The sequence below is a fragment of the Diabrotica virgifera genome, chromosome 4, assembly GCF_917563875.1.
Source record: "Diabrotica virgifera virgifera chromosome 4, PGI_DIABVI_V3a".
In the NCBI taxonomy this organism is placed as follows: domain Eukaryota; kingdom Metazoa; phylum Arthropoda; class Insecta; order Coleoptera; family Chrysomelidae; genus Diabrotica; species Diabrotica virgifera.
This window is the reverse complement of record NC_065446.1, coordinates 32602106-32629173: the sequence shown is the minus strand read 5'-3', so window position 1 is coordinate 32629173 and position 27068 is coordinate 32602106. Positions and strand designations below refer to the sequence as shown.

The window sequence follows — 27068 nt, the reverse complement described above, 5'->3', positions numbered from 1 at the left end:
TTGTTTGTTTTATTTATTTAGCGTAAGGACTTTTACAGTACTTAAATATACATGCTTTATTATGAAACTAATATTTAACGACCCTCCTACTAATTTCAAGAAAAGTCCAGGTCACGACTAACAATAAAATATACAGTAATTGTTACCTTGAAACAACACCCTGTATATTGAAATTTTCAAAATCCGTTTGCACATTTGAAAATAGCTCAAATATCTAAGTTTAATGGCCCTCTTGAATTTTTTGCGCAAACAAATTAATGCAAATTAATTCAAGCAAAATTAACGCAGACATTAATTTTGAAATTACAGTGGAACCCCGATAAGTCGGCCCCCGATAACCCGGAAGTCCGGCTAACCCGGACCGATTTTCATCAGATAAACATTTTGATTTTCAATATTTTGTATTTTTCAATTTAATTGCGGCTTATTTCCCATCAAAATAGTTAATTATCAGACAAACCTTTCAACAATAAAAATGTATGTAATATAATATTTGAGAGATAATGTGTATGTGTGTAATTTGAACTATATGATATTAAAAATGACTCATAGCACAGGCCGCAGAAACAACAACCACCTGTCTGTAGTAAAAATACCTATTCCTTTTTATTTCAAACTGTCTTAGCATTGTTTAGGAAAGACTATTTAAAAAATTCTTTTATAAACAATGGTCTTTAGTTTTAGTTTTCACTGTTCTTAAATAACATTACATTGTTGTGACTGTATTATGTGTCTTGTATTGTTCGCTTCCGTTTGCTTACGTTTGTGTTTGGTGTTTTTTTTTTAGTAATTTTAATGAGTAGGTACTGTGCATATTTATAAATATATTTCATGTTATTTCAATTCTAACGGAGTTTATCTGTAAGTATACCGTATTTTATTCATTTTTACCATATTCTCCGGCTATCTCGGATTTTCGATAACCCGGATCGGCCGCGGTCCCGATTAATCCGAGTTATCGAGGTTCCACTGTATATCGAAATTTCGAGTTCTGAGTTCTTAAAAATTTCGATATAATTTTAAAATTAAAGTCATTAAATTGGCTGCTCAAAAAATGAAAGCTAACTATTAAAATTAGTTTTCTCTTTTCAAATGTGCAAACGGATTATAAAAATTTCAATATACAGGGTGTCACAATATGTCACAATTACTTTATATTTTTTTGTTAATCCGGACTTGGATTTTTCCTGTGATTAATAAGTGGTTCGTTCCAATGTAGTACCTAAATAGTTATTGATTATTTTTAAAATGAGTATTTATCCATTAACTTTAATAAATTATTATGAAAAGTGCTTTAAAAACTTTCTTTTTAATGTCTTTTAGAGTTCTTAAAAATTTCAGTATAATTTCAAAATTAAAGTCATTAAATTGTCTGGCCAAAAAATTTAAGCGAACCATTAAATTTAGTTTTTTGTGCTCTTTTCAGATATCGTCGATCCAATGCCAAAACCACGAATGTGCAAATTTGTTGTTTTTCGCCTATGGGTACGGATAACTATATCTATTTTGAAGACTATCAATGACAAAAGCACAAATGTGTAAACGAAGCTACATACACGTGAGCATCAAAAGAGCGAATGTGCCACATTCGTGATTTTGGCGTTGTAGTTTATATAGGTCGAGACATTAGGCGAGGGTACCGAAAAGGGATTATAACTGGGTAATAGGCTAGATCTAGTTGTAGAGTCACAGTATTGCCGCAAATAGACTTCTAAAAGATATTTGGACTCATCTATAAATATAACCAATATTTATAGAATGTACAAAGATGTCTGAGCACGCAAGAATCTAAAGCCTCTTACATTGGAGAAATATCGACAAATTTTCAATAAATATAATTTAGTTTTTTTTTAAACCTAAAAAAGATCAATGTATAGAAATGCGTGTCACAAAAGACACCAACAAAGTAAGAGGGAAAAGCACTGGACTTGCAATACAAAGGTCATTTGGAAAGAAAACAGCTAGAGAGGCTCTGAACTATGACAAATCTTGAAAGCACACTACCTATAAGCGACGCAAAGTGGAAGGACATATAGAAGATGTGCTTACTAGATTTTACAATACCTCGCGTAGACCTTATTTTTTATCAGGCAATGAAAACAAGCAACAGTGTTCGTGATAATTTACCACAACCTGATGCAGAAGAAAGTAGCAGCGACTCAGAGGCTCCGTATTATTTTTTAGATGAAGTTAATTTCAAAACTCACTCGAGGAATTGAAAATAATGGCAAGAAATAGAAAAGAATGGAAGAGATGAGTGATTCCTGAATATGGTAAAAGAAAGGAGAGAGAGGAAGAAAATAAGTTAATTTCAGTTTTTGCATTCAAATTCAAACACGAATGTCGGAAGTATTCAAAACTGAAATACCTAAGTATTTTGATGTTACCAGAAGACTCTTTAGTTCATTTAAGTAAAGTTTTAATAATTTCTCATTATCAATTTTTACAAATTTTTGAATGTCAGTTTTCAAATTAGAATTCACGAAACGTATTCGAAATTGAAATTATTTTATTTCATTATTTTATTGAACATAGTTTATTTTATTATACAATGTTATTAACAATAAGTTTTTCGTTGTTACCATAAGACTGTTTAGTTAACTTAAGTAAAATTTTAGTTTTAACTTTCGAATTTTTCAATATTAAAAGCATAATTAGTCAAAATAAAGCTCTTGTTTACCTTAAGCTTTACTTGGTGTCTGCGCAAAAGTGTTTTTGAACATATATGCCGCGGGGCCAAAACAACGAATGTGCTATTTTTCAAAAAACTTCAGAATCTAAATCACAATTTACGCTTTCGAAAATGTTTGATAATTATCCAATATCGTAATAAAAAAAATAAAATATAAACACTTATTCTATTTTTACCAGTCGCACAAAATCTTTAAACGCGATTTTCTCAAAACTGTTAAATGGCACATTCGTGGTTTTGGCACTGGGGTGACGATATGCAAACGGATTTTGAAAATTTTAATATACAGGGTGTTGTTTCAAGGTCAAAATAAATTTATATCTCTTTAAATAGGCAAACGGATCTTGAAAATTTTAATATACAGGGTGTTGTTTCAAGGTCATAATAAATTTATAACTTTTTTTAGTCCGGACCTGGATTTTTTTATTATTAATAGTTGGGTGGTTTGGGTTCTAAAAAAGACAAATGTGTACCAAATATCAAAAAAATATGCAAGGTGGTTCTAAAGTTATGGGTCCAGAAAGAAATGGGTAAAAATCGATCAAACACCTGTAACTCGGTTATAAAATTCGGTGAGGCAATAAATGTGGTATATCTTAAACCGCCTCAGTTACCGCTATTCACCATTGAAGAATTTCCGTTTCCCAGTGAAACACCCTGTATAATAATTTAGAATAGAGAGAACCTGGCTGAACGCCACACAGTAAGTAAAAATTAGACTGACAACTGACGGCCGGCAGCGTGAGCGATTGCCGTGAAGTATTTTTGAAGGTTGGAATGAATGTGTTTGAAAAATAATTTTGATTAAGTAATAAATTAAATAAATTAGTAAAGCAAAGACGTTAAAAATGATTCGTATAAACAGCGATCTATTAAAAAATATATCAAAATTATTGAAGGTAAGTGTCATGTCAAATATTTAAATCTCACTTCTTAAAACTGGTATTAGAAGACTTGAACTCAAACCAGTCAATTGTTGAGTTATATATTTTGTTATTAGCTTATTTTAGCCACAAAGCTTCGTAGCATTAACATTGCTATGCAACATTTATTAAAATTGTTTCTGTACTCCACAATTTTTGTTATGTCCACCTTGAATAGTTCCATTTTTTCTTGATTAACACCTTGTTGGTTGCGTTTAGAGATATTCATAAACTTACGTTGGGTGCGTTACGAGGCATATATGTCCCGTATACATACACCCTAAGCCTTAAACCCTATTTGTCACTGTGCGTTATGAGAAAGTCGACACAGCCAACCGTTAATCTAGATGAGGTCTATTTGTCTCCAAAGCAGCCAAGGTATTAATTAGTAATAAGGAACTATATCAGAGGAGAACCATTTTGCATATTTGAAAATGAAATGTGGAATTCCTAAACCACATGTTTTTCTGATATATTATTTATATATGTTACGGATAATGATAATGATGTAAATTGGACATTGATGTTAAAGACCAGGCATTGTCGTAAATGTCCATATTCCCTGGTTATTAGCGACAATGTCTGACCTTTAACGACAATAACATTAGCTATTGGCCAATGTTGTAAAGAAAAATAACTTAAAATTAGAGTTTTCATCAATAACCGGTCAATAACGACAGTTGCCAGAAGCAAATGACCAATGTTGATAAATAAATAAAATTAAGCATTTATTTAAAATAGCTTTTGGAGGCTAATTATTTTAATTTTCATTTCAACCATGGCATGTTGTAACACTTTTTACATAAATTTACCACCAGTACGTAATTTCAGCACGAGAACAGAAATGAAGGAAACAATAACCATAACCTAAGTTTTAGTCAAAATTTCAACATTGAGCCATTAAGGCTGTGGGTACATAATTCGCAAATATTTTACGTGTATCCCTACTTTTTCTGTCTTTACACGGCAAATTACGTGTAGTAAAATTCACACTGGTATGGATATGTAAACATTACTAGAATGTCATTCTACTTGAAATGTCATCATTAATTTAAAGAGATGGCTTTTGGATGTTCTTATATAACTGTTATTTTTATAATTTCAAATTATTAATTCAGTTAATAAATGTGATAATTTTTTCACTAACTATGTATTCAGTGATTGTAATAATTTTATTTGTACAACAAAAACTAATACTCAATCGAGAAAAGAGGAAAAGTGTTAAAGTGATTTTTTAATAATATATTGTTATGGAACGCTTACAATTTTGAACATCTTTAACAACAAAATACTTGGATTGCAGATTATCCTGATGTATTCTTTGCTTGGATCTTCCACAAAATATACACAATAAATAACTTTTTATTAAGTTCACGTCTTAAATCAATTATTTATCAAATACACTATATATCAATAATATTTAATCAATAACTCAAAATATTCCCGATGCAATGTCAAGTATTTAAAATTGTCACTGATTGTCAGTGTCTGACTGACAATATATGCTGACAATATTATATTCGGTTGAGTGCGTTTTAAGACAAAGATAGATTTGGAAAATATTACCACGGCATTGTGTTCATTTTTTTCAAATCCTGAAAAAACCAATAAATATTTTTGAAAAATTTAAACGCAGAATGAAAGATTAAATTATTACCGAGGGCCGAAAGTCCCTTAGAATAAATAAAAAGTTTATTTTGAATGAGATATTTGAAATTAAAAATCACACTAAATTTTCTCTTAGTTTTTCACCCCTGTAACTTATTAAAATAAACATTATAGAAGTTCTCAGGGACTTTCGGCCCTCGCTAACAAGGTAATCTTTTATTCTGCGTTTAAATTTTTCAAAAATACTTATTAGTTTTCTCAGGATTCGAAAAAAATGAATCCCCATTTGAATAGCATTGCAGCCGAAAATACGTACCGATCCTCTTAACAACAGGCATTGTTGACATTACCCAGATATTGATAGAAATGTTATCAAGAATTTAAAATTATCATCAATGTCCAGTTTCTATGGATAATAACCTTAATATCCAGCCAGTGTCGACAGTGCCTAATTCAACAGGCCATTGTCAATTGACCATTCCAGGCCACGTGACTTCCGACACCGTTGCTGAGGGGCAAAAATTGTGTTTTTGGTGTTATTTTTGCTATTTTCTTGTTTTATTATAAAAAATCTATGGTTTTAACTACAAAAATTTCAAATATTGGATATAGGACACCCTCGTAGGGGATGCAAAAACCTGATATAATCAGAAAATCAGTTTTCTTGGCCCATATCGTCGTTCTGTTTACAGTGTATTGTCATTATAGTGATTTAAAACATTTCGGCCTTTAAATGCGGCTGGTATTATAAAAAAACTTATTTTATCTCTTACCTTTACTAGAACACTTTCAAACTGAACAAAACGCTGGTATTTTAATCATATTCTTAAATTAAACAATGGTTTTCTAAACTTAACCTAGTTTGTTTACAATATTTTGCCCATCAGTCGCCGTCAAATGACGTCACCCTGGAATGGTCTATATGTAATTTCCACAACTTGTTCCAACTTAACTCACACTTAACCTCACACAACAGCCTTCTGGATCTGGTATTAACACAGGATTCCTCTACCGAGGTCAAACAAGCAGACTATTTTTTGGTTCCTCCAGTTGTTCACCCACCACTATGTATTAAGTTAAATATTGGTGTTGTAGAGGGTAAAGATGGTCTCGAGTTTGATGGATTCTATAGAGATTTTAACTCTGCAAATTTTCAAGATATTATAATGTTTCTGAATCAATTTAACTGGGACTTTTTACTTTTAAATAAGCCTCTTGAAACTATGTTAAACATTTTTTATGAAATTATCTTTATTGCAGTGGATATATTTGTTCCTTTAAAGAAATTTTCGGTCAGAAAATTCCCGGTATGGTTCTCAGTTGAACTAAAAAATTGCATTATTCAAAAGAAAAAATTGCACAAAAGGTATAAACAAACACAGTCAGCTGATGACTATCGGCAGTTTTCTAGGTTGAGACAACTATGAAAAAATCTGACGCAGGAGTGCTATGCTCAATATGTGCACTGTACTGAAATAGCTATTAGCTTTAACATAAAAAAAATTTTGGTCATTTGTTAACAATAAAAGGAAAAGCAGTTCTTTTCCAAATACACTTTAATATTTGGATAAGACTAGTTGTTCTGGGGAGGAAATATCGAACATATTTGCTGATTATTTTTCGACAGTGTACTCACATGATAATGTTAATATTCCCACTCATGAAATATCCACATCCAATAACCATATTCCACACCTTGATATTAAAATATCAGTTATATTTAGTAAGCTCTCTTCTTTGGATGTTAACAAAGGGCCTGGACCAGATGGGCTACCTACCTTATTCTTAAAAATATGCTCCTTTATTCTTTCAAGACCTCTGTACCACATTTTCAAGCTCTCCCTCCAAACTGGAATTATCCCCGACTACTGGAAAGACGGCTTTCTAAAGCCCATCTTTAAATCCGGTGACAAAACCTGTGTAACAAACTATCGTCCCATTAGTATGATCTGGTATGTGACATTCTAACCCCTCTATTTGAACCTCTACTAGTCCAACAACAGTTTGGGTTTAGACCACGAAAATCTACAGAATTAAATCTTCTTAGTCAGGTGGACTTCTTGCTGGACACCTTGGAGAAGGGGTATCAAGTGGATACGATATACACTGACTTCTCCAAGGCATTCGACAAGGTGCCACACAATATTTTGTTGCATAAGTTAAAACTGATTGGGATTGATGAGCCTTGATTGTCATGGTTCCAAAGCTACTTATCTGATCGTAGACTGATTGTTAAAATTGGCACTTTTCTTTCTAAAATTATCCAAGTTCCATCAGGAGTGCCTCAAGGCTCTCACCTTGGGCCACTCTTGTTTAATATTTTCATAAACGACATAAATGAATGCTTCGCAATCAGTTTATTTTTGCTCTTTGCTGATGATTTAAAATTAAGCTGTGTGATTAAATCCCCAGAGGATTGTGAAAAACTACAGTACGATTTAAATAACTTGCTAGAGTGGTGTAAAAGAAATGGCATGGAACTTAATCCAACTAAATTTAAAACTATGACTTTTTCCTGTTCCAGAAATGCTATTGTTTTTGACTACAATATTGGTCACTATACTCTCGAAAGAACTTCCCTTTTTAAAGACTTGGGGATCACCCTTGATACAAACTTACAGCTTTCTCATCATTTGGAGAATGTTGTTAATAAGGCTTTCCAGATGCTTGGTTTTATTAGAAGATGCACCCATCACAAATATTACAGCTTTAAAAACCCTCTACTGTGCCTTGGTCCGTCCCCATCTTGAGTATGCCTCCTGTGTATGGTCTCCTTTTTATAGTTGAACATAAATTTTTAAAGCAAATTGCATATAGACTTAATATCTTGGACAACTACAATGATGCAGATATTCTTAATATCCTGGATATGGCACCTTCTCATCACTTTCCACAACATCCTACATCCAACGTCAAAAATGTGTATTATCACGGACTTACCATTTTTCCTATCATTTGTTACGCACTGAAAAATGCTCATGAAAAGGACAATATCATTGGGTTTATTCCAACACGCAATTTTTGTAAGTCTAGAAATGGTCAAGAAACTGCTTGTACAGTTTTTAAGCTCACAATTTTTGTTGTTGAACGTATTTTGTTTATTGCTCAGGACTTTGATCATTACATGACAGTTTGAACCAACGAACTGTCAATACTGATGGAATGGCCCCGTCCCATTCAAACAGTGAAGCGAGATTGCGGCCAACATACAAGAGAGAGGTCCTAGAGAGACAGAGAATTTGTCAGGGAAAATTTGCTACAACTACCGCCAGAGTTGCCAGATGTGATTTTATAAATCCTTCACTTAGAAACTGAAATTACCTCAAATTGAAGCTCAAATCCCCAAAATTTAAATTTTTGCCACATTTTATTTAATAAATTAGCAGTCAAATGTAGAGAACAGTAAACCAAATTTATACTACATATCAACAGAGGGCCCTGGAAATAATTCATAGGTCCTATCGTCTTCGATTATATGAGAATGTAATATACAGTTCTATATATATTCGCAAATTTAATTTACCATGACCCCTTAAAATTTCCCATAATCCCTCCCCCCCACCCCACCCAACCATTTCTGCTTAGAAAAATTCTCTTACATCCAAAATTGTGAGAAAATACCCCAATCTGGCAACCCTGATTATCACCATCAATTTTCTTGTTCAGGAAAGATGGCGATTATCTTCCGTCCTTCCCTGACTATGCTCTCTCATCCTGGCCACATTAAATTCGCTTCATGCCCATTCCATCAGTATTGACAGTTCATTGGTTTGAACACAGTTTCTTATGTTATTTCTAAGAAAGCATTTTATATTATATCGTCAAGCCACTCTTTCTACGTCTTGTTACATAATTAATAATAATATCTATATTTTAGCACAACTACAAATGTATGTCTAGTTACGAAAAATATGCAGGACACAAAGATCTTGAAAAAATTAGAAATATTGGAATATCTGCTCACATTGATTCTGGAAAAACAACCTTAACAGAAAGAATACTTTATTATACTGGGCGAATTGAAGCTATGCATGAAGTTAAAGGCAAAGATAATGTTGGTGCTACTATGGACTCTATGGAGCTAGAAAGACAAAGAGGTATTACCATTCAGTCAGCTGCTACATACACATTATGGAAGGAACATAATATTAATATAATTGATACTCCTGGACATGTAGACTTCACTGTGGAAGTAGAGAGAGCTTTAAGAGTGTTAGATGGGGCTATTCTTGGTAAGTTTATTTATTAAATTATCTTGTTCTTTCTCTTTATAAGCAATTCTGCTTGTTCATTGACAGAGTGATACATCTATGGAAGGTTGTCACTCCATATTTTGCGCGGTAGGTCGATACTTCTTCTACTGATTGGTGATTTATCTCTTGCTATTTAGACTACACAGGTCTCCCCCATTCTACATATTAGTGATGTAACGAATGTCATTTTTTGAACATTCGCGAATACGAATGCGAATATCTGCTACCGACATTCGCGAATGCGGATGCGAATGCGAATATTCAGTTTTTTTTTTTAATTTGTTTCTATTTTTGTATTGTTTCCTAAATTTATAATGAAAAGTTAATTGATATTTAGTGTAAGTCAATCTGAATCTTAAACTTTATTACATAATACCAAATAATAAAAAAACTTAAGGCTGATAATGTGATTATACAAGGTTAAGTTCTATCTATCTATTGCCCCTCATTTGTCCAAAGTTGAACGCAGGCCTTCCCCTTATTTTTCCACTCTTCTCGGTTCAGTGCTAATTCTGTCGATCTGGTCCTTGCGCATCTTTTTAGGTCATTCAACCATCTCGGCTGTGGTCTGCCTCCTTCTCTTTTGTAATCCCAAGGTCTCCAGTGAGTTATCGCTTTATTCCATCTTCCAACTCTTTGTCTGCTGTTGTGTCCTGCATATTTCCATTTGAGAGTATAGCTGCATGTTTGAGGTTGTTACCTTTTTTAATAAAAAAAGATAAGAAGTGAATGATTTTGATTGTATTACCCTAATATTATCTTAAAATTATTTTTTTCTGGTTTTCATATTCGCAAAACATTCGCACAAATTTCGCGAATGCGGATGCGAATGCGAATATGCAAAAACATGCGAATATTCGCGAATACGAATATTCGTTACATCACTACTACATATACATGGTTATTCCATTCTTTTTTTTCTATCATTTAGTTTCATATTCCATTCTTTTTTTTTCTAGCATTTATTTTTATATTCCATTCTTTTTTTTCTATCATTCATTTATACACTATATGTAATACTATATGTTACATTTTCTTTTGTCTTTACTCCTCTTTCCATATCTCAACATATTTCCTGTAATTCTTCTCAGTACTATCATCTCTGCTGTTTACAGTAGCCTTGTATTGTGGCTATAATAGGTTTGTTCCAACATACACTGTTGGACGGCCCAGAAACCGTCACGAAACTACTTGTACCGTTTGTTGTGCGCATGTTCGTAATTGTATCGCCCAGTTATCATCCCATGACAGTAATTTGGAAACCGATGTTGGAACGGTTATCTGACTGATAACTGATTTATCTATCATTATCATATATTTGTCATTTTTGTTGGTGACAGCTTGTGTGCTTTGAGTCGATCAACGGCTCAAAAAAAAACTAAGAAGATGTAAACCTCCGCGAGGATGAATCGGGTTTACGTCTTAGCGTAGTAAAAAAAACAATTTATAAAAAATAACAATAAAAAAAATAATAAAAAAAAACAAATTAACAATATAAAAAAATGCAACAAAAAATACAAAAAAAATAAAAATTTACAAAAAAAATGAACAACCAAAACAGAGTATTATTTAGATAATAATTGTAGATAATAATGTTAGTTTGTTATGTATTTAGAGTTAGAAATACAGAAAAAATTCCTCTGATTGAAAAATCAAATTTGTTTGTTTTTAAAATAATAAAATGTCTGGCTAATTGGCTCGGCCAAGGCCATCAAATGCACTCAAAAAAAAACGGCTCAAAAAATTTAAAGAATTAAATCCTAAAGACTAAGTTTTTAATCTAATGGCATGCAAAACAACATAATGTTACTCTACATCCTAGCAGACTGAAAACAATGGGAACCTTCTCTGGTTACACCTCCAAGGCTTCTAGAATTTGCAAGCCATAATGGATGCTGAGACTAAGGAAGATGAGGGAATTTTAAATGTATAATTCACGTCCCATCTGCTCAGCGCGGTAAAGTTCCCTTCGTACTCCAATCAGAGTAAACATGTACATCAAAAATGAATAACCATTTTCAATTTCGTTGCAAAACGAAAATACACTCGCATCGTATTCTAGTCCAATCAGAGAGTGCAGCAAGCACCTCTGCCGGTTTCGAAAGTTATTAGTCTCTCATCAGGAGGCACATATGCTGCTCTCTCTGATCCAACCAAAACAAACCCCGGCGTGCAGTCACGAATTGCAACGAACGAAATGGCATAGATGCCCTAGCGGCAACTGCTAGCAAAAGACTGTTTTCAATCTAATGGCATGCAAAACAACATGTTACTCTACATCCCACCAGACTGAAATCAATGGGAACCTTCTCTGGTTACAAATCCGAGGCTTCTACAATTTGCAAGCCATAACGGATGCTGAGACTAAGGAAGATGAGGGAATTTTACAATTTATAATTCACATCCCATCTGCCCAGGCGGTAAAGTTCCAACGAGAATGGTTTCCTTCGTACTCCAATCAGAGTAAACATGTACATCAAAAATGAATAACCATTTCCTAGTGCACAAGTCAGTCCAACCAGCACATATGCATTTGCCCGATTACTGAAATTATCATCACGAAACCGTCACCGAAAGATCACAATTCTTGTTGGAACAGTGGGAAGGACGATCCGATGACGATCATATTTTTGTTGGAACGGATTTTGTTTACTGCGCAGGAGCGTTACCGTTTCGTGACGGTTCTCGGTCGTGTTGGAACAAAGCTATAGAGTCTCGTTTCTGATGCATGTCATTATTGGTTGTGAACTGGTTAAATTATTGTTCTTCTTCTTTTTCTTTATAGAGGCAGTACAGCCTATAATGTCTACCCCATATAATAATATGCATCTGATTTCCTCACTTCTTACCCAATCTTTCTTAAGGTCTTCATTTCGTTGGACTCCAGATATCTTTGTGTTTCGCTTGTTTCGGCCGTGTAAGTCATAACAGGCCTAATAAAATTCGGGCGTTTGTTTCCACTCTTAGGTGTTTGTTTTTCCAAATTGTGTTGTTTAGGCATCTGGTCGTTTTACTGGCTTCAATTATTAATTAATTATATTAAAGTCATTAATTGTTGAATAATTTGATTGTCTAACTACAATTTGCATCTTATTGGTTCTTTGGCTATTATTAAGCTTTTTGTTTTTTGGGGTGATATTAATTTATTGTTACATTACTAATCATTAAAATTTAATTAATTGTCACTTACTTACTTACTTAATGATTACTAATCATTAATTGAATTATTAATGATGGAATGTTTTAGCACTGTTCAATAATTTTTTTTGTTTATTTTCAGTGCTGTGTGCTGTTGGAGGTGTACAAAGTCAATCTTTAACAGTAAACAGACAAATGAAGAGATATAATGTTCCATGTTTAGCATTTATTAACAAACTCGATAGATTAGGAGCTAATCACAATAGAGTACTATCACAAATGAGGTCCAAAATGAATCATCATGCAGCTTTCGTGCAATTGCCTATTGGCGTTGAATCAAATTGTAAAGGTATTATTGACCTGATAGGCCAAAAGTCAATTTATTTTGATGGTAGTTTTGGTGACCAACTTCGTTATGATGAAATCCCCAAAGAAATGAGAACAGAAAGTGATGAAAGAAGACATGAACTTATAGAACACCTTTCTAACTGTGACGAGCATTTTGGAGAAATGTACATTGAAGAAAAACCAATAACAGAGGCTGATATAAAAGCAGCCATTAGAAGGTCTTGCCTTAAGAGAGCTTTTACTCCTGTCTTTGTGGGAACAGCCTTGAAAAACAAAGGTGTTCAACCATTGTTGGATGGAGTCTTGGATTATCTACCTAATCCTGGCGAAGTTACTAACTATGCTTTAAAAGAAAAGGAAGGAGAAGATGCTCAAAAAATTTTATTGGATCCTTCAAGGGATGGGAAAAAACCTTTTGTGTCGTTGGCATTTAAGTTGGAAGCTGGTAGATTTGGTCAATTAACATATATGAGATGTTATCAGGGAAAACTTCAAAAAGGTAAGCTAAATAAAGATAATTAAAATGTGTGTTTATTTTCTTTTCTGTAAAGTAATTATGTGTGATAGGCAGTAACGACAATCGCCTTATAAACAATGTGTTCTGGGAAAGGCCAGATGGAAGGTCTGTAGGGCGGCCTAGAAAAAGGTGGAAAGATGCAGTCAAAGAAGATCTAGAGAAAATGGGAGTGCGACAATGGGAATTAGTGGCACAGGACTGACAAACGTGGATTCAAAGACTCACAAATAGTTGTGACGTAATTGATGATGATGATGATGATGATGATTGTCTTTTCTGTCACGATCCCTGTTCCTACGCCATATGTTGTTATTGATCATATCATGGTTTTATATATCTTAAACTTTACTTCCCTGTAAAATCCGGAGAAACTTATTTTGAAATTTTTCAAGGGTGTAAATATTAGTATGGTGACCATACTATAGAATATAGAAGCAGAAGACAGGATGCTACGGACGAAAGTAAGATATAAAATTCTATATGTAGGTACGGAAAGATCTCGAGAGTTTCTTGTGATAAAACCTAGTTTACGGTATGCTTTATTTGACAAATTGTTATACGATAGTCAAAATATGTAGTATTATAATCTAATTGTTTAACATTACCACTAAAACTAAGATCACAAGTAATTGCCACATGAAGAAAATTATTATTGGGAAGCAAAGTGTCAACTGCTTCATAGGCTGACAGTTTCTGAAAATCTTCAATACTGTGGAAAATGAGATCCAAAAATACTCCACGTTGATTTGGTATGATATTTGATTGCCTCAGGTTTAGGTAAGAGAAGCATTCACATATCAGCTTTGCTGGATAGTTTTGTGGGCAGTCAACGAGCAAGCCCTCTTCATTTGAGTGAGCCCAAGAAGCCAGTGGTAAATTGTAGTCGCCAAATAAATATACAGGTACGTCTGGCCTATTGTTTTTAATAGTTTCAACTGCTGAGCAATGACCAAGGTAGATATCTTCTGATGAGTTCGGTGGAATGTATACTCCACCCAAGACAACTGATGCACATTCACAATCCACTTGAACAAACAGATGCTCAACATTATCAATGTCAGATTTGATTTGTTTAGCTTTAAAATGGTTTCGTAACAAAATTAAAACTCCTCGTCCACGCTGCTTAGTACTAGTTCTTCAATTACGATCCAATCTGAAAAAGTGGTAGCCGGAGTTTAACAATTCATTATCCGAATAATCTTGATTTAACCAAGTTTCTACTTGAATGATGACATCATAGTTGCATTGAGAGATGGAGGTTCGAAGTTCATCTAGACGAGTACGTATTCCTCCAAGATTCTGGTAATATATTAGTCCAGTCGGGTTAGACGAATAACAGGCCTAACCTTGCATTAGGAGCTGCCCCAAATTTTATTTTTCTAATCTTTAGGGAGGGTCAGTATTAGTATAAATTTAAAATCTCGACTGAATTCCACCGTTGCGTTAGCCGCCATCTTGATTTTAAACGAGAACTGTTTTTGCTCAATATCTCCGCCATTTTCAATTTTTTGACAAAAAGTGTAGAAACTGAAATTGTTGAAATAGCTATTTTCTCTAATTTCATTTATTATAATTTTTTTCGTGCGGTCGATATTTTCCGAGTTATGAGGGGAAAATAGTGAGAGTTGGAGCATAATTATTGAATTATCTCGTTTATTATTAGTTTTACAACAATTATGTACCTATACAAAAATGAAGAGAATTAAATTCTACACAATTTTGATCTCTTTCATTTTTTTGCTAAAATTAATATTTAAGGTAGTACGTATGCGGTAATGGCGCGAGCGTAAGACCGGATTGATTTTATAGCAATTGTTTTTGTTCAATATCTACGCCATTTTCAACTAAAATTGTTCAAAATAAAATTTCCTACGATTTCTTTTTAAAAATTTTTTTCATGCAGTTGATATTTTCCGAGTTACTTGTTTGCGAGCTGCCCCAAATTTTATAATTCTATCCTTTGGGAGAGGTCAATAGTAGTGTAAATTTAAAATGTCGACTGAATTCCGCGGTTGCATTAGCCGCCATATTGATTTTAAATGAGAACTTTTCAACATAAATGAAGAAATGAAAGAAAATTGTTGGAAATGCAATTTCCTACAATTTTTTTGGCACAATTTTTTATACGATCAATATTCTCCGAGTTAAGGGGGAAAATAATGGAAGCGGAGGGGAAGCATAATTATTGAATTGTCTCATTTATTATTAACTTTACGACATAATTGTACATAAACAAAAATAAAGAGAATTATATTTTATACAATTTTTGAAACTTCCAATGAAACATCAACCAAACTAAGTATATAAAAGACGTAAAAAGACATTATATGCATTAAGTTCACTTAATTTTAGTAACTAGCGGGTTTGATTGGTTGAATTTGTCTGTCGATATTTTAAGTTTTATGTCAGCTAATATATCGTGATGTTTCAACAATTTTTTTTTTTTTTAATTTTGGACCCTGTTGGGGGGAATTTTCCCATTTCCCCTCTTGTAGACCCGCCACTGGTTCACTCGAAAAATTGTAGTAAATCGTAATTGCAACAATTTCAGTTTTTACACTGTTTGTCGAAAAGTTGAAAATGGCGGAGATATTGAACAAAAACAATTGCTACAAAATCAATCAGGTCTTACGCTCGCACTTTTACCACTACGTACTACCTTAAATATCAATACAGGACTTGGGCGTAGTCGGTTCAGTTCGGCTATTCCTATTCCGTTCCGCGGAACCTTAAGTTCGTTTTACGGCTACTGCTAGCGTAAATTTGTCGCCCGTAGAGCCTTAGCCTAATTGTTGGAACTTGATAGATCTTTTATTTTTAAATAATTTCTATTATTTTTCGTAGGAGATAGCATCTACAACATGAGAACTCAAAGAAAAGTAAGAATTGCACGACTCATTCGTTTACATTCAAATAACATGGAAGACGTTAATGAAGTCTATTCTGGAGATATTTTTGCCTTATTTGGAGTAGACTGTGCTAGTGGAGATACGTTTGTAACTGACTCGAAATTAGATCTGTCTCTAGAATCAATATTTGTACCAGAACCTGTTGTATCAATGGCAATTAAACCTGTGAACTCAAAGGATAGAGATAACTTCTCAAAAGCTGTTGCTAGATTTACTAAAGAAGATCCAACTTTCCATTTTTACTTCGATGACGATAGCAAAGAGACAATTGTATCTGGTATGGGTGAACTTCACCTGGAAATTTATGCTCAAAGGATGGAGAGGGAATATAATTGTCCAGTGAGTATAGTCAATTACTATTTATTTTTCTGTTAAGGTACTATGGTGTGTTTTTAAACCAAGAGGAGTAATTCAAATTTACCGCTCTGTAATGCTTGTTTGTAATTGGTCCAACCTCAGGCAAGTGTACTCCACTGTTATAAAATTTTGACACTAATGGCATTTCATAGGTTAAGTTATATCGGCGATTTTTTGTGTTTTCTGCATTATTCCTTTAATCTTTAGGTTTTTAGTCTACTTTTATATAAAAAACAGTAGTTGTTTTTAGAACTCTTTAGCGACATATTAGTATAATATAATATGTATGCATTACCGTCGAAGGCCGATAAAAAAAAATATGTATTTGATGATTTTTCTAGTGACTTTTTTGGGTGTGAATCTGTCATTTTAGTTTACTCCTCCTGGTTTAAAAACAAACCATAGTATCCTTTAAAATTTTCAAAAAATCAATTTTTTTTTTTGCATTTTTCAAATTTTGCTGGAATTCCAAATTTAAAATCGTCTATCTACACACACCGGCAAAATTAGCCGAACACGTTAAAAATGGGACATATTTGATGTCTCGTATTTCATAAACCAGTGGTCAGATTTGAGTGATTCCTTTAGTATGTTATAGCCTTATTATTTAAGAATATCATACTGTGTTTTTTTCTTAAAGTTTGGAACACCCTGTGGAATATTCTAGCAAATATAAAATATTAGAATTAATACTTGATTATAGACTTAGGCTTGCTTAACATTTTCCTTTTCGATTCATTTACTTAGGTGAGATAATAAAAAAGTTATGTGTGTTAATAACTCTCCATGTTTTTCATCAATAAATCCTCATAGTAGGGGAGGAAAGTATACTAAATTTCAGTTACTCGAGCGTTATGGGGACCTATTGGATTGTGAAGAGTATGTGCTAAAATCAGAAAAAGGTTAAGTTAGGTTTAGGTTTAGGGACTTTTCATTGTTTAATTTAATTTTCCATTTGAAACAATTATTTTTCTCCGATTATAGCGCTATCCATAACTCGAAAAAATATGTGGAATAAAAGTTGCTTATTTTTACGTAAAGAATCCAAATCTGCAATAAAAATTGGGGGATCCTATTTAATATTTTAAATTAAATCCCCACCCCACCTCCGTGGGGGCTTGTGACACCCCACGGAGAGGGGTGCGGGGTAAATTAAAAATTATAAATACGAACCCTGCGATATTTTGCGAAATGAACATCAGATCGTAGAACTGCAAAATACACCTATTCAATATTTTTCAAAAATCTACCGAATGGCACCAAAAACGACCCCCCACGGAGGTGGGGTGGGGGGTTACATTAAAATATTAAATAGGAGCCCCCAATTTTTATTGCAGATTTGGATCCTTGGCGTAAAAATAACAAACTTTTATTCGCAACATTTTTTCCTATTATGGATAAATAGCGCTATAATCGGAAAAAACCATTGGTAGAAATGGAAAATTAAATTGAAAAATGGAGAGTCCCACACTTTATGGAAAACTTAACTCAACTTTTTTTGGTTGTAGCACCCACTCTTCACAATCCACTCCAGGTCACAAGAACGCTCGAGTAATTGCAAATTTAGCATACTTTTCTCCCCTACTATGAGGATTTATTGATAAAAAACATGGCTAGTTGTTAAAGCACATAATTTTTTTATTTTCCAACATAAGCAAATGAATCAAAGAGGAAAATGTTAAGAAAGCATAATTCTACAATCGAGTTTTAATTTTAATATTTTATGTATGCTGGAATATTCCACAAGGTGTTCCGAACTTTAAGAAAAAAACACAGTATGCTTGTTACACCCGGTATAAATTGACATTTACCGGTCTAGCAAAAATATTATTACACCGATATTCTTAAATAATAACGCTATAACGTGCTAAAATAATCACTCAAATCGGACCATTGGTTTATGAAATACGAGACATAGATAAATAATATATAGTATTACCAGATAGATAGGCAACTCACTGTAAAAATTTGGTTCCTTACGCCATTTGCGAGCGATGTGTTAACTAATCACCATTTGGCGGGAAATTCAAATGGACAAGCATTAATTTTATCCGTTTAGCGCCTCTTGCGGGCAATTTCGTTACTAAAAGTATTTTATTTAAATAATATCTAAGTAATACTCATAAATTATTCGGAATTCTCAAGTTGCAAAATATGTTATTTTTGCTGTCAAATTTAGTAAGGAAAAGGGATATAAAAAAGTTAAACAATTTTTTTCTAAATATAGGTACGTGTATTTATTTGTTGTTTCAGATAAAACAGTTATAAACTAATTACTATTTACCTATGCATTTTCTAACTTTTCTATGATTTGTACACAACAATAATAAACCATGTTTATTTTTTTTAACACAATACCAAAGTTCTTTCGCAACTAAAACAAAACTACACACTACACTTTATAAACGAAGGATAAGGAACCAACTGAAATTGAAATTACTAAGAATAAATCGTTACAGATAATACAATAAAAACTGTAAACTAATAGAAAATTATTTGTATTTGCACTACTAACTCTAACTGTCATTACTTTTGACATCGTCGAGTTAAGCCTCGTTTGATTATTTTATTTGTGACATTCAGGTATGGTGTTTTAACATAAATGATTGGTTAAAGTCTTCGTGAGCGAGAAAGGCTGTCGTTTCTCTTTCTTTAGCTGAGCGGTGTGGAAGTGGTGGGGGAAATTCCCCAATTTTTCCATATGAGATTCCGGGGCATGATACGAGACATCAAACATGTCCCATTTTTAACGTGTTCGGCTAATTTTGCCGGTGTGTGTATATCTGTCTTAGGCGCATGCGCGTTTTTGGCTCTCTCGAGGTGCTCGCGCAGCTACCGGTGTGAAAGCGGATTTCTCTCTGGTAAATTAATGGTTTCTTTTGTATTCATTAGTACAGTAGACTATATCGGAGTATGTGTTCCCAGTTACAAATCGCCTACATTCCATCTAGATTCTTCATGATAACGCTTTATATGGATATAAAATTCACCGTTCCAAGAGGTTTGCATCGGAATTAGTCCAAGCGGGAAATTACGCGGGAATTTCAAAATTTAATTTCCGGGGGAAAATTTAAATATAATGTGGAATAGTTGGAAAAAAATTGCATGTGTAATTAATTTAAAATGTGTAAATTATTTTTAAATTTATATACACAAGATACCATTTGGGAAAACATAAGACATAAATTATTTATTTAATATCAGTAAAACCCCTTTACATATATTATTTTACACATCATTAAGTTCTGAAGTACAAGAGTTTGTAAAACCTGTCTTCGATAAGTTAACCAATGAAGATTTACTTCTATGCTGTTTGGGGAACAGTATACAAAATAATAATAAATGTTATATGTTGTAAAAATATTGTTTAATTGCCAGTCCAAAAATCATTGGCCCTCTTTAATGAAGCATGTATGACACTTATTACACTTGGGCCCGGTTTTTCAGTGTGCGGTTAAAATTTTGGTTAACTAACCTAGTTTAAATTTTAACCAATATTTTAACCCTCATAGCGTTTTTCATTGCTTTAAATCAAGTTAAGAAAATCTCGGTTAGCTAACCACTTTTTTTCTTCTGTTGGCAGCAGTAACTGTACGTGCGCATGTGCAATTCGAGAAATAATGATCAATTTGACAGAAAAATAAATAAAAGACAATTCCATAACCAAACTAAAAAAATGATTAATGCAATGCAATATCAAGTTCGGAATCTTTGTTTAGTTCATAACGTCTACCTCGGTTTCATAACAGAAGAGAATTAGAATTACTGGGACGATTTATACTTTTTTTCCGATTTTGTTTGTCAAAGATCACTATTTGAACAGATTGACCAGGAAATAAGAAATCTTTGGTAAAAATAATTAAGTATTTTGCTGTGTGTGTAGACAAATATAAAATAATCTTTTTAAAATATTACTAGAAATCATGCATTAAATCCTGTTACAGTAAGTGTAAACATAGGTACCTGTTACAGTTATATTTAAATATATTTCCTTATAATTCCTTCCTATATAACGATAATAATTTATAATTTCAATAATAATAATTTCCTTATAATAATAAGGAGGTATTAGAATACTTCCCGCGATAAAAGAAAATAACATAACCCAACTAATCCCTTCTGTCAGGCAGGTACTCAAAAAAATAAACATGATGCATTCACTGCACCAATGCGCAAGCGTAACCGCAAAATTCGGAGTTAAAACCATCTAACGAGGATCGGTTAAAATCGTGGTTAACTTAAACGAGTTTCAGCTCTAACCTAGTACTGAAAAACTGATTAAACATGAATATTTCGCTGACCAAAAAATAAATACGTTAACCCAGCACTGAAAAACCGGCCCTTAAAGATTTTATGGAAGTTATGGGTTGTACCATTGGCTTCGGTGCTTAAAATTACGTTTTGATAATTTGGTAAAATTTCCATGAAGGACGAAGAGAGAATTTCCATGGCCAATAGAACAAGCAAAGCAGCAACGAGAGAAGGCCGTTTGGATAAAAAATAAATAAAAACAAGTCGAATAAAATGCATTATTTATTATTTGACAGTGGTGTACCTTTATGTGGCTCTGGCAGTGGGGATTAATTGATGGTATTAGTCAGAATTCCATTTCTCACCAAATTTTTAACAAATAAAACTTGATGCGTTTTATTTTGTGAGACAATTTACCACAATTTGACCAAAAAATAAAAAATGAATATTTTTTAACCATCAAAAACAAAAGAAAAAGGCAATTTTTTTTCAAATTTTTAGCCATTTTTTCCTTTTGATGAATTTTTTTCTTTTGAGAAATTTTTCACTAACGGTGGTTAATTGTCAGGTGAGAAACCTTCCTTTTTCAAATACCGTACGATTTTTTGTACGGCATTGATTTTCAAAGATCCCAAAACTGAGATTAATTGTACGCAATTGGAATAAGTTTGTCCTTTTACAATATGAGTGTAAATTAAAAAAAGTTGTACTGTCATAAGACTTAAATATTAATATGCAAAAAGTTTTATGTTCATATTTAATAAAAGGGCTAAGAAAAAAGTCTTGAAATACGCCTATTTTTAGGCTTCTAAAGTGTATAGTATCTTAAATGTTCTTGCTGTCGATAATTTTTAAAATAGATAATAGTTTAAGAGCTGGAAGCGGATTTTAGTTGTGTATGTACACGACTTTACCCAACGGGCAGAAACCAGAGTAGGGGATGAGGGTAGTTATAAGGGGTTTCTATTACGCGGTTTTTATTATTTTTTTTTGTGACGCTCATGATCGAGATTTGGGAAGGAGTAGGTCATGATGGGAGTGGGGGCAGAGGTGAATATAAAAATTATAAGGGGTTTTTTGTAACGTTCGTGATCGAGATAGTGCACCAAAATTTGAGAATAAGTAGATCATGACATAACTAAGTAAAATCTCCAGGTGCGGAACGCTACGTGGGTGACAAAGGGTGGCGGGTAAGGGTTCGTTTTTTGTCCCCACGCAGCGTTCCGCCCCTCGAGATTTTGCTCAGTTACGTCATGATCTACCAATTCCCAAATTTTAGTGCACTATCTCCATCACGAACGTCACAAAAAAACCGCTTAAAATTATATTTACCCATTATATTATATTACCTTCCGTCGGCCACGCAGCGTTCCGCCCCTAGAGATTTTACTTAGTTACGTCATGCATGACCTACTTTTTCCCAAATTTTGGTGCACTATCTCGATCATGGGCGTCAAAAAAAAAATAAAACCCGCGACCCGTTATAACTACCATCGTCCCCCTGGTTTCCGCCCGTTGGGTAAAATCCTGTACACAACTAATTCAACATATCCTCGTATAGTTTGTCCATATTACTTATCACGAGCAAAATCCGCTTCTATCTCTCCGACTATAAGGAATATATTATTAATAAATAGTATATTTTGTTTTAGGTGGCATTAGGAAAACCAAAAGTTGCCTTTAGAGAAACATTAGTATCGGCTTGCGAATTTGACTATCTCCACAAAAAGCAGTCTGGTGGTCAAGGACAGTATGCTCGAGTTACAGGGGTTCTAGAACCTCTACCACCTCACAGGAATACTCTTCTTGAATTTACTGATGAAACAGTAGGTACTAATGTTCCAAAACAATTTGTACCTGGCGTTAAAAGAGGTTTCTTGGAAATGGCACAAAAGGGATTGCTTGCGGGCCAGAAACTGGCAGGTTTAAAGTTTAGACTCATGGATGGTGCTCATCATATAGTGGACTCGAGTGAACATTCTTTCTTCCTGGCAGCTCAAGGTGCCATTAAGGATAGTAAGTATATTGTAAATGTTGTTCTGAAGCTATTTCCTTATGGCATTTTTATAATCAACTATTTTCAATGGGAAATAAGCCACAATTTTACCATTATTGAGAAGAATTTTTTACTGAGCAACAACATTTTTGTCTAATTTAGTATTATTTTGTATTTTGACAACGACACACGACTTCGGCGTCGAAACGTTAATAAAATAATTTTTTTGGTAAAATTGTGGCTTATTTCCCATTGAAAATAGTTGATTAAGTATATTATATTATAATAGTATGTATACAGGGTGTCCCAGACTAATTTATCCAGGTTATATCTCTTAAACGATTTTCGAATGGGACAAAAACTGATATATTCTATTTGTAATACACTTTAATATGGCGTAGAAAAAATCATCCCCTAAATATTCATCCCTTAGTTACAACCTCTAACTTGATTTTTTAATAGCACCCTGTATATTTTTTTAGAGTTTCGGATGTGGTCTTCTATCGTCCATTCAACAGATTTTTTAAAAATAAAATCGGTTTGTAAATAATTAAGAAAATATCAGTTTATTTTTAATTTCTGTTAATTATGGTAGAGTTATTAAAAATTAAAGTTAGGGGTTGTAACTAAGGGATGAATATTTAGGAGATGATTTTTTCTACTCCATATTAAAGTGTATTACACATGGAATTTATCAGTTTTTGTCCCATTCGAAAATCTCTATTCGTTTAAGAGATATAGTCTGGATAAATTAGTCTGGGACACCCTGTATAGTTAAAATTGTAAAGAGAAATCCAACAATAAACTTGCTCAATACTGAAGAATAATAAAGAAATATTGTGAAATTTATTAAGGTGTGGAGACTAAGACTGGGTACATAGGTAGGATGTCAGATAATAACTACACGAAGTAATTAACGTTCTCAAACCCAGAGGGTAGAAGAAGTAGAGGACGACTGCATAGAAGATGGATTTGATGATGTGGAAGAAGACCTTACGATTCTAAGAGTCAGAGGCTAAAGGAAAATCGGTTGTGGCAACTTATCTACAACAAGGTCAAGATACACAAAGGATTTTTGAACCAATTATGATGATGATCGATTACGTCATCATGCCCAGGTGCATAACGTCACTATGGTTCGTTTTTAAGTAGGAGGAGTAAACTCAAAAGACAGAGTCACGCCCAATAATGTCACTAGAAAAATAACCAGATTCATCTTCTTTTTTGCTTGAGCCAATACTTCGCTAAATAAATCTAAAATCAACTGTTTTTATATAAATGCAGACTAAAAATTAAAGGAATATCGCAGAAAACACAAACAATGCTATTAGTGTCAAAATTTCGTAAATGTCAATAGTGTCAAAATTTCATAATTTATTGGATTAAATAAACTTGCCTGTAGTTGGACCAATTACAAACAAGCATTTCAGCGCAGTAAATTTGAATTACTCTTCCTTTTTTAAAAATGAACCATACAGATCATCCCAAACCCTTTTTTCAGTGAGTCACAGATTATCGAATTCTCTCTAACGCATTACACTTGGAAATGACAGAAAAAAACGTACCTGTGTGATACATTGAACTTAGAAAATTATGTATTCCTTGACGGGTATTTATCTATTAAAATGACTTATTATACTTATAGATGTATAATAATTGGTTGGCGATTACAATACTCCAAATAGATAACCAATCAATGATGCGACTAAAGATAATTTGACACAAAAGTAATCGATCGTGACACTATTTTTACAATATCATATGGAAAAATGACAATTGTAATTTCTAGGTTAGTTTTTTTCAGCGACGTAATGTCATTGCTATATTCGGACATTGTATAGTGAAATTTGATTTTATATTTATTTATTTTTACATTAAAATATTTTAAATATTAATATTCTGGCAAATATATTGATGTTTATATAAATTTAAACATTCTGATAACTGCCAGATTTAACTAAAAGGCATTGTAATGATTTTTGACATTCTTAAAACCCTATATGACGTCAAAATTAATGACGCACTGAAGAAAAGGTTTGAGGTCCACTGTAGTACGATATTATTATACAGTGATGAGCGCGCTAATAACCGGCAAAATAAAGCAAAAGATGGAAAACGTAATTGTGAAATAAAAAGAGATGAAACTAGTAGAGGTGGAAATTATAAATGAACAATACATTACATAGTTTCACACCTTTAGACGTCTGTGACAGGAGTATTTTATAAAATTCTCCTGCCACAATGACAGTTGTAATACTCCTCCGATACATCTAAAGGTGGGAAACTATGTAATGTAATGTTAAGTTATACGTTTATATCGATAATTTCCACCTCTACTAGTTTCATCTCTTTTTACTTCACAATGTATTATGTTTTCCATCTTTTGCGTTATTTTATTTTGCCGGTTATTAGCGCGCTCATCACTGTATGCCAAAAAATCTTAATTAAAAAACAAAAATCGACCTGTTTCGGGAAATGTTTTCTCCTTACTGTACATTAATTAGTTCAAACAACAAATAGTGGATTTTAAATAACATATTATTCATTTTTGTTGCAGCATTTGAGAATGGTGTCTGGCACGTCCTTGAACCCATCATGGCTGTTGAAGTAACAGCTCCAGATGAATTCCAAGGGGCAGTCATAGCTCAAATAAACAAGCGACACGGAATAGTTACTGGTACTGAAGGTACCGAAGGTTGGTTCACGGTCCACGCGGAAGTACCGTTAAACGATATGTTCGGTTACGCAGGTGAATTACGGTCAAGTACGCAAGGCAAAGGAGAATTCACGATGGAGTATTCCAGGTATTCGCCTTGCTTGCCGGAAGTACAAGAGAAACTTATTGTCGAATATGAAAAAGCTATGGGAATTTTACCTGACAAGGATAAGAAAAAGAAGAAGAATTAACGAGAAAATTCCTTATTAAGGAAAAATTATTTATTGTCCAGTGTAAGTTAAAGCATGTTTGATATATGTTTGTATACAGCATTTCAAATCGTACCAAAAACCCAATCATTGACACTGTGGGATAAATTAAGTTTGTCAGTAAAATGGTTTATAATTTTCAAGATTTGTTCAAACTGGTTAAAGTTATTTTAGGATTTATTTAAAATGTTATTATGACTTTATTTGACTTTCCCTCTATGATATAAAATGCAAAGCATTATACAATGCAAATAAAAATCATCTCTCTCAATGTTTTTATAGTGTATACTTTGTACGAATAATTTTATTTATAAGTAATGTCATGTAATCGTTACTCAGTATACATACTTAAATAAATACTGAATATTTGTAAACCATTGACATACGATAATATATTGACTTACATAAAATATTGTAAATAATAGACAATTGTGATATAATGTTAATAAATTTTTGTTATACAATAATTTTATTAGTTTTATTATAACGGGGAGGGTCAGAAGAAATCAAATGTGTAGACAAGGAGATCAGGGAATTTGCTGAGAAACAATATCTGGAAGTAAAAATAGACTGTGAACTGGAAGAGGTACTGAAAGAGGTAAAGTCCTTTTCATGAGCATTTTTCAGTGCGTCAGTTTTTCTATTTCTTTGTAACGCATTAAATTGTATGCGACAGAAAAAAAGGCACGTCTGTGATTACAGACATTTATAACATTTATTCTAGTTGTCGATAGATGGCGCTATAATCGAAGAAAAAATTATTTACGAATTATATATCTACGAATATAATCTGTACAATTTATAAGATTATGCAAATCAAAGAAAATACCATTTTATAAATGCAATAATGTATTATTTATTTTACAATATTGGAAAATTGTTATTTAAAATGTGGTTTGGAATAAAAAAGTATGTTCTGATAGATGAAATTACATCCTTCTAATGAAAAAAAATATTTGACGAATTTTCTCAAATTATGGATAACAACATCATTTTCAGTTATAACTCTTGTATTTTTAATTTGACGAAGAAAAGTTATTCTTCATAAAAATCTCTTCTTGGTCTAAGATTTATGATGCATCATGAATCAAATTTTATTAATTTTATACGAGGTATGTAAAAAAATATGAATTTCGAGTAAAGTATCTTTA

The 27068-nt window shown here is 32.8% G+C and overlaps 1 protein-coding gene across 1 annotated transcript; it reads left to right on the top strand.

Moving 5' to 3' along the window:
- Positions 1-3400: 3400 nt before the first annotated feature.
- Positions 3401-26384, top strand: LOC114333527 (elongation factor G, mitochondrial). The gene is made up of 6 exons (XM_028283410.2): positions 3401-3591; positions 9101-9455; positions 12757-13461; positions 16324-16727; positions 22649-23012; positions 25550-26384. Exons 1-6 carry the CDS (start codon positions 3541-3543, stop codon positions 25897-25899), a joined length of 2229 nt encoding a protein of 742 aa, XP_028139211.2. The 5' UTR covers positions 3401-3540; the 3' UTR covers positions 25900-26384.
- The last annotated feature ends 684 nt before the right edge of the window (positions 26385-27068 follow it).

Excerpts from the sequence above, each read along its gene's own strand:
- LOC114333527 (XM_028283410.2), top strand. The coding sequence starts at position 3,541 with ATGATTCGTATAAACAGCGATCTATTAAAAAATATATCAAAATTATTG. Across the intron at positions 16,728-22,648 it reads AGAGGGAATATAATTGTCCA|GTGGCATTAGGAAAACCAAA; the intron begins GTGAGTATAGTC and ends ATTTTGTTTTAG. Across the intron at positions 23,013-25,549 it reads TCAAGGTGCCATTAAGGATA|CATTTGAGAATGGTGTCTGG; the intron begins GTAAGTATATTG and ends TTTTTGTTGCAG.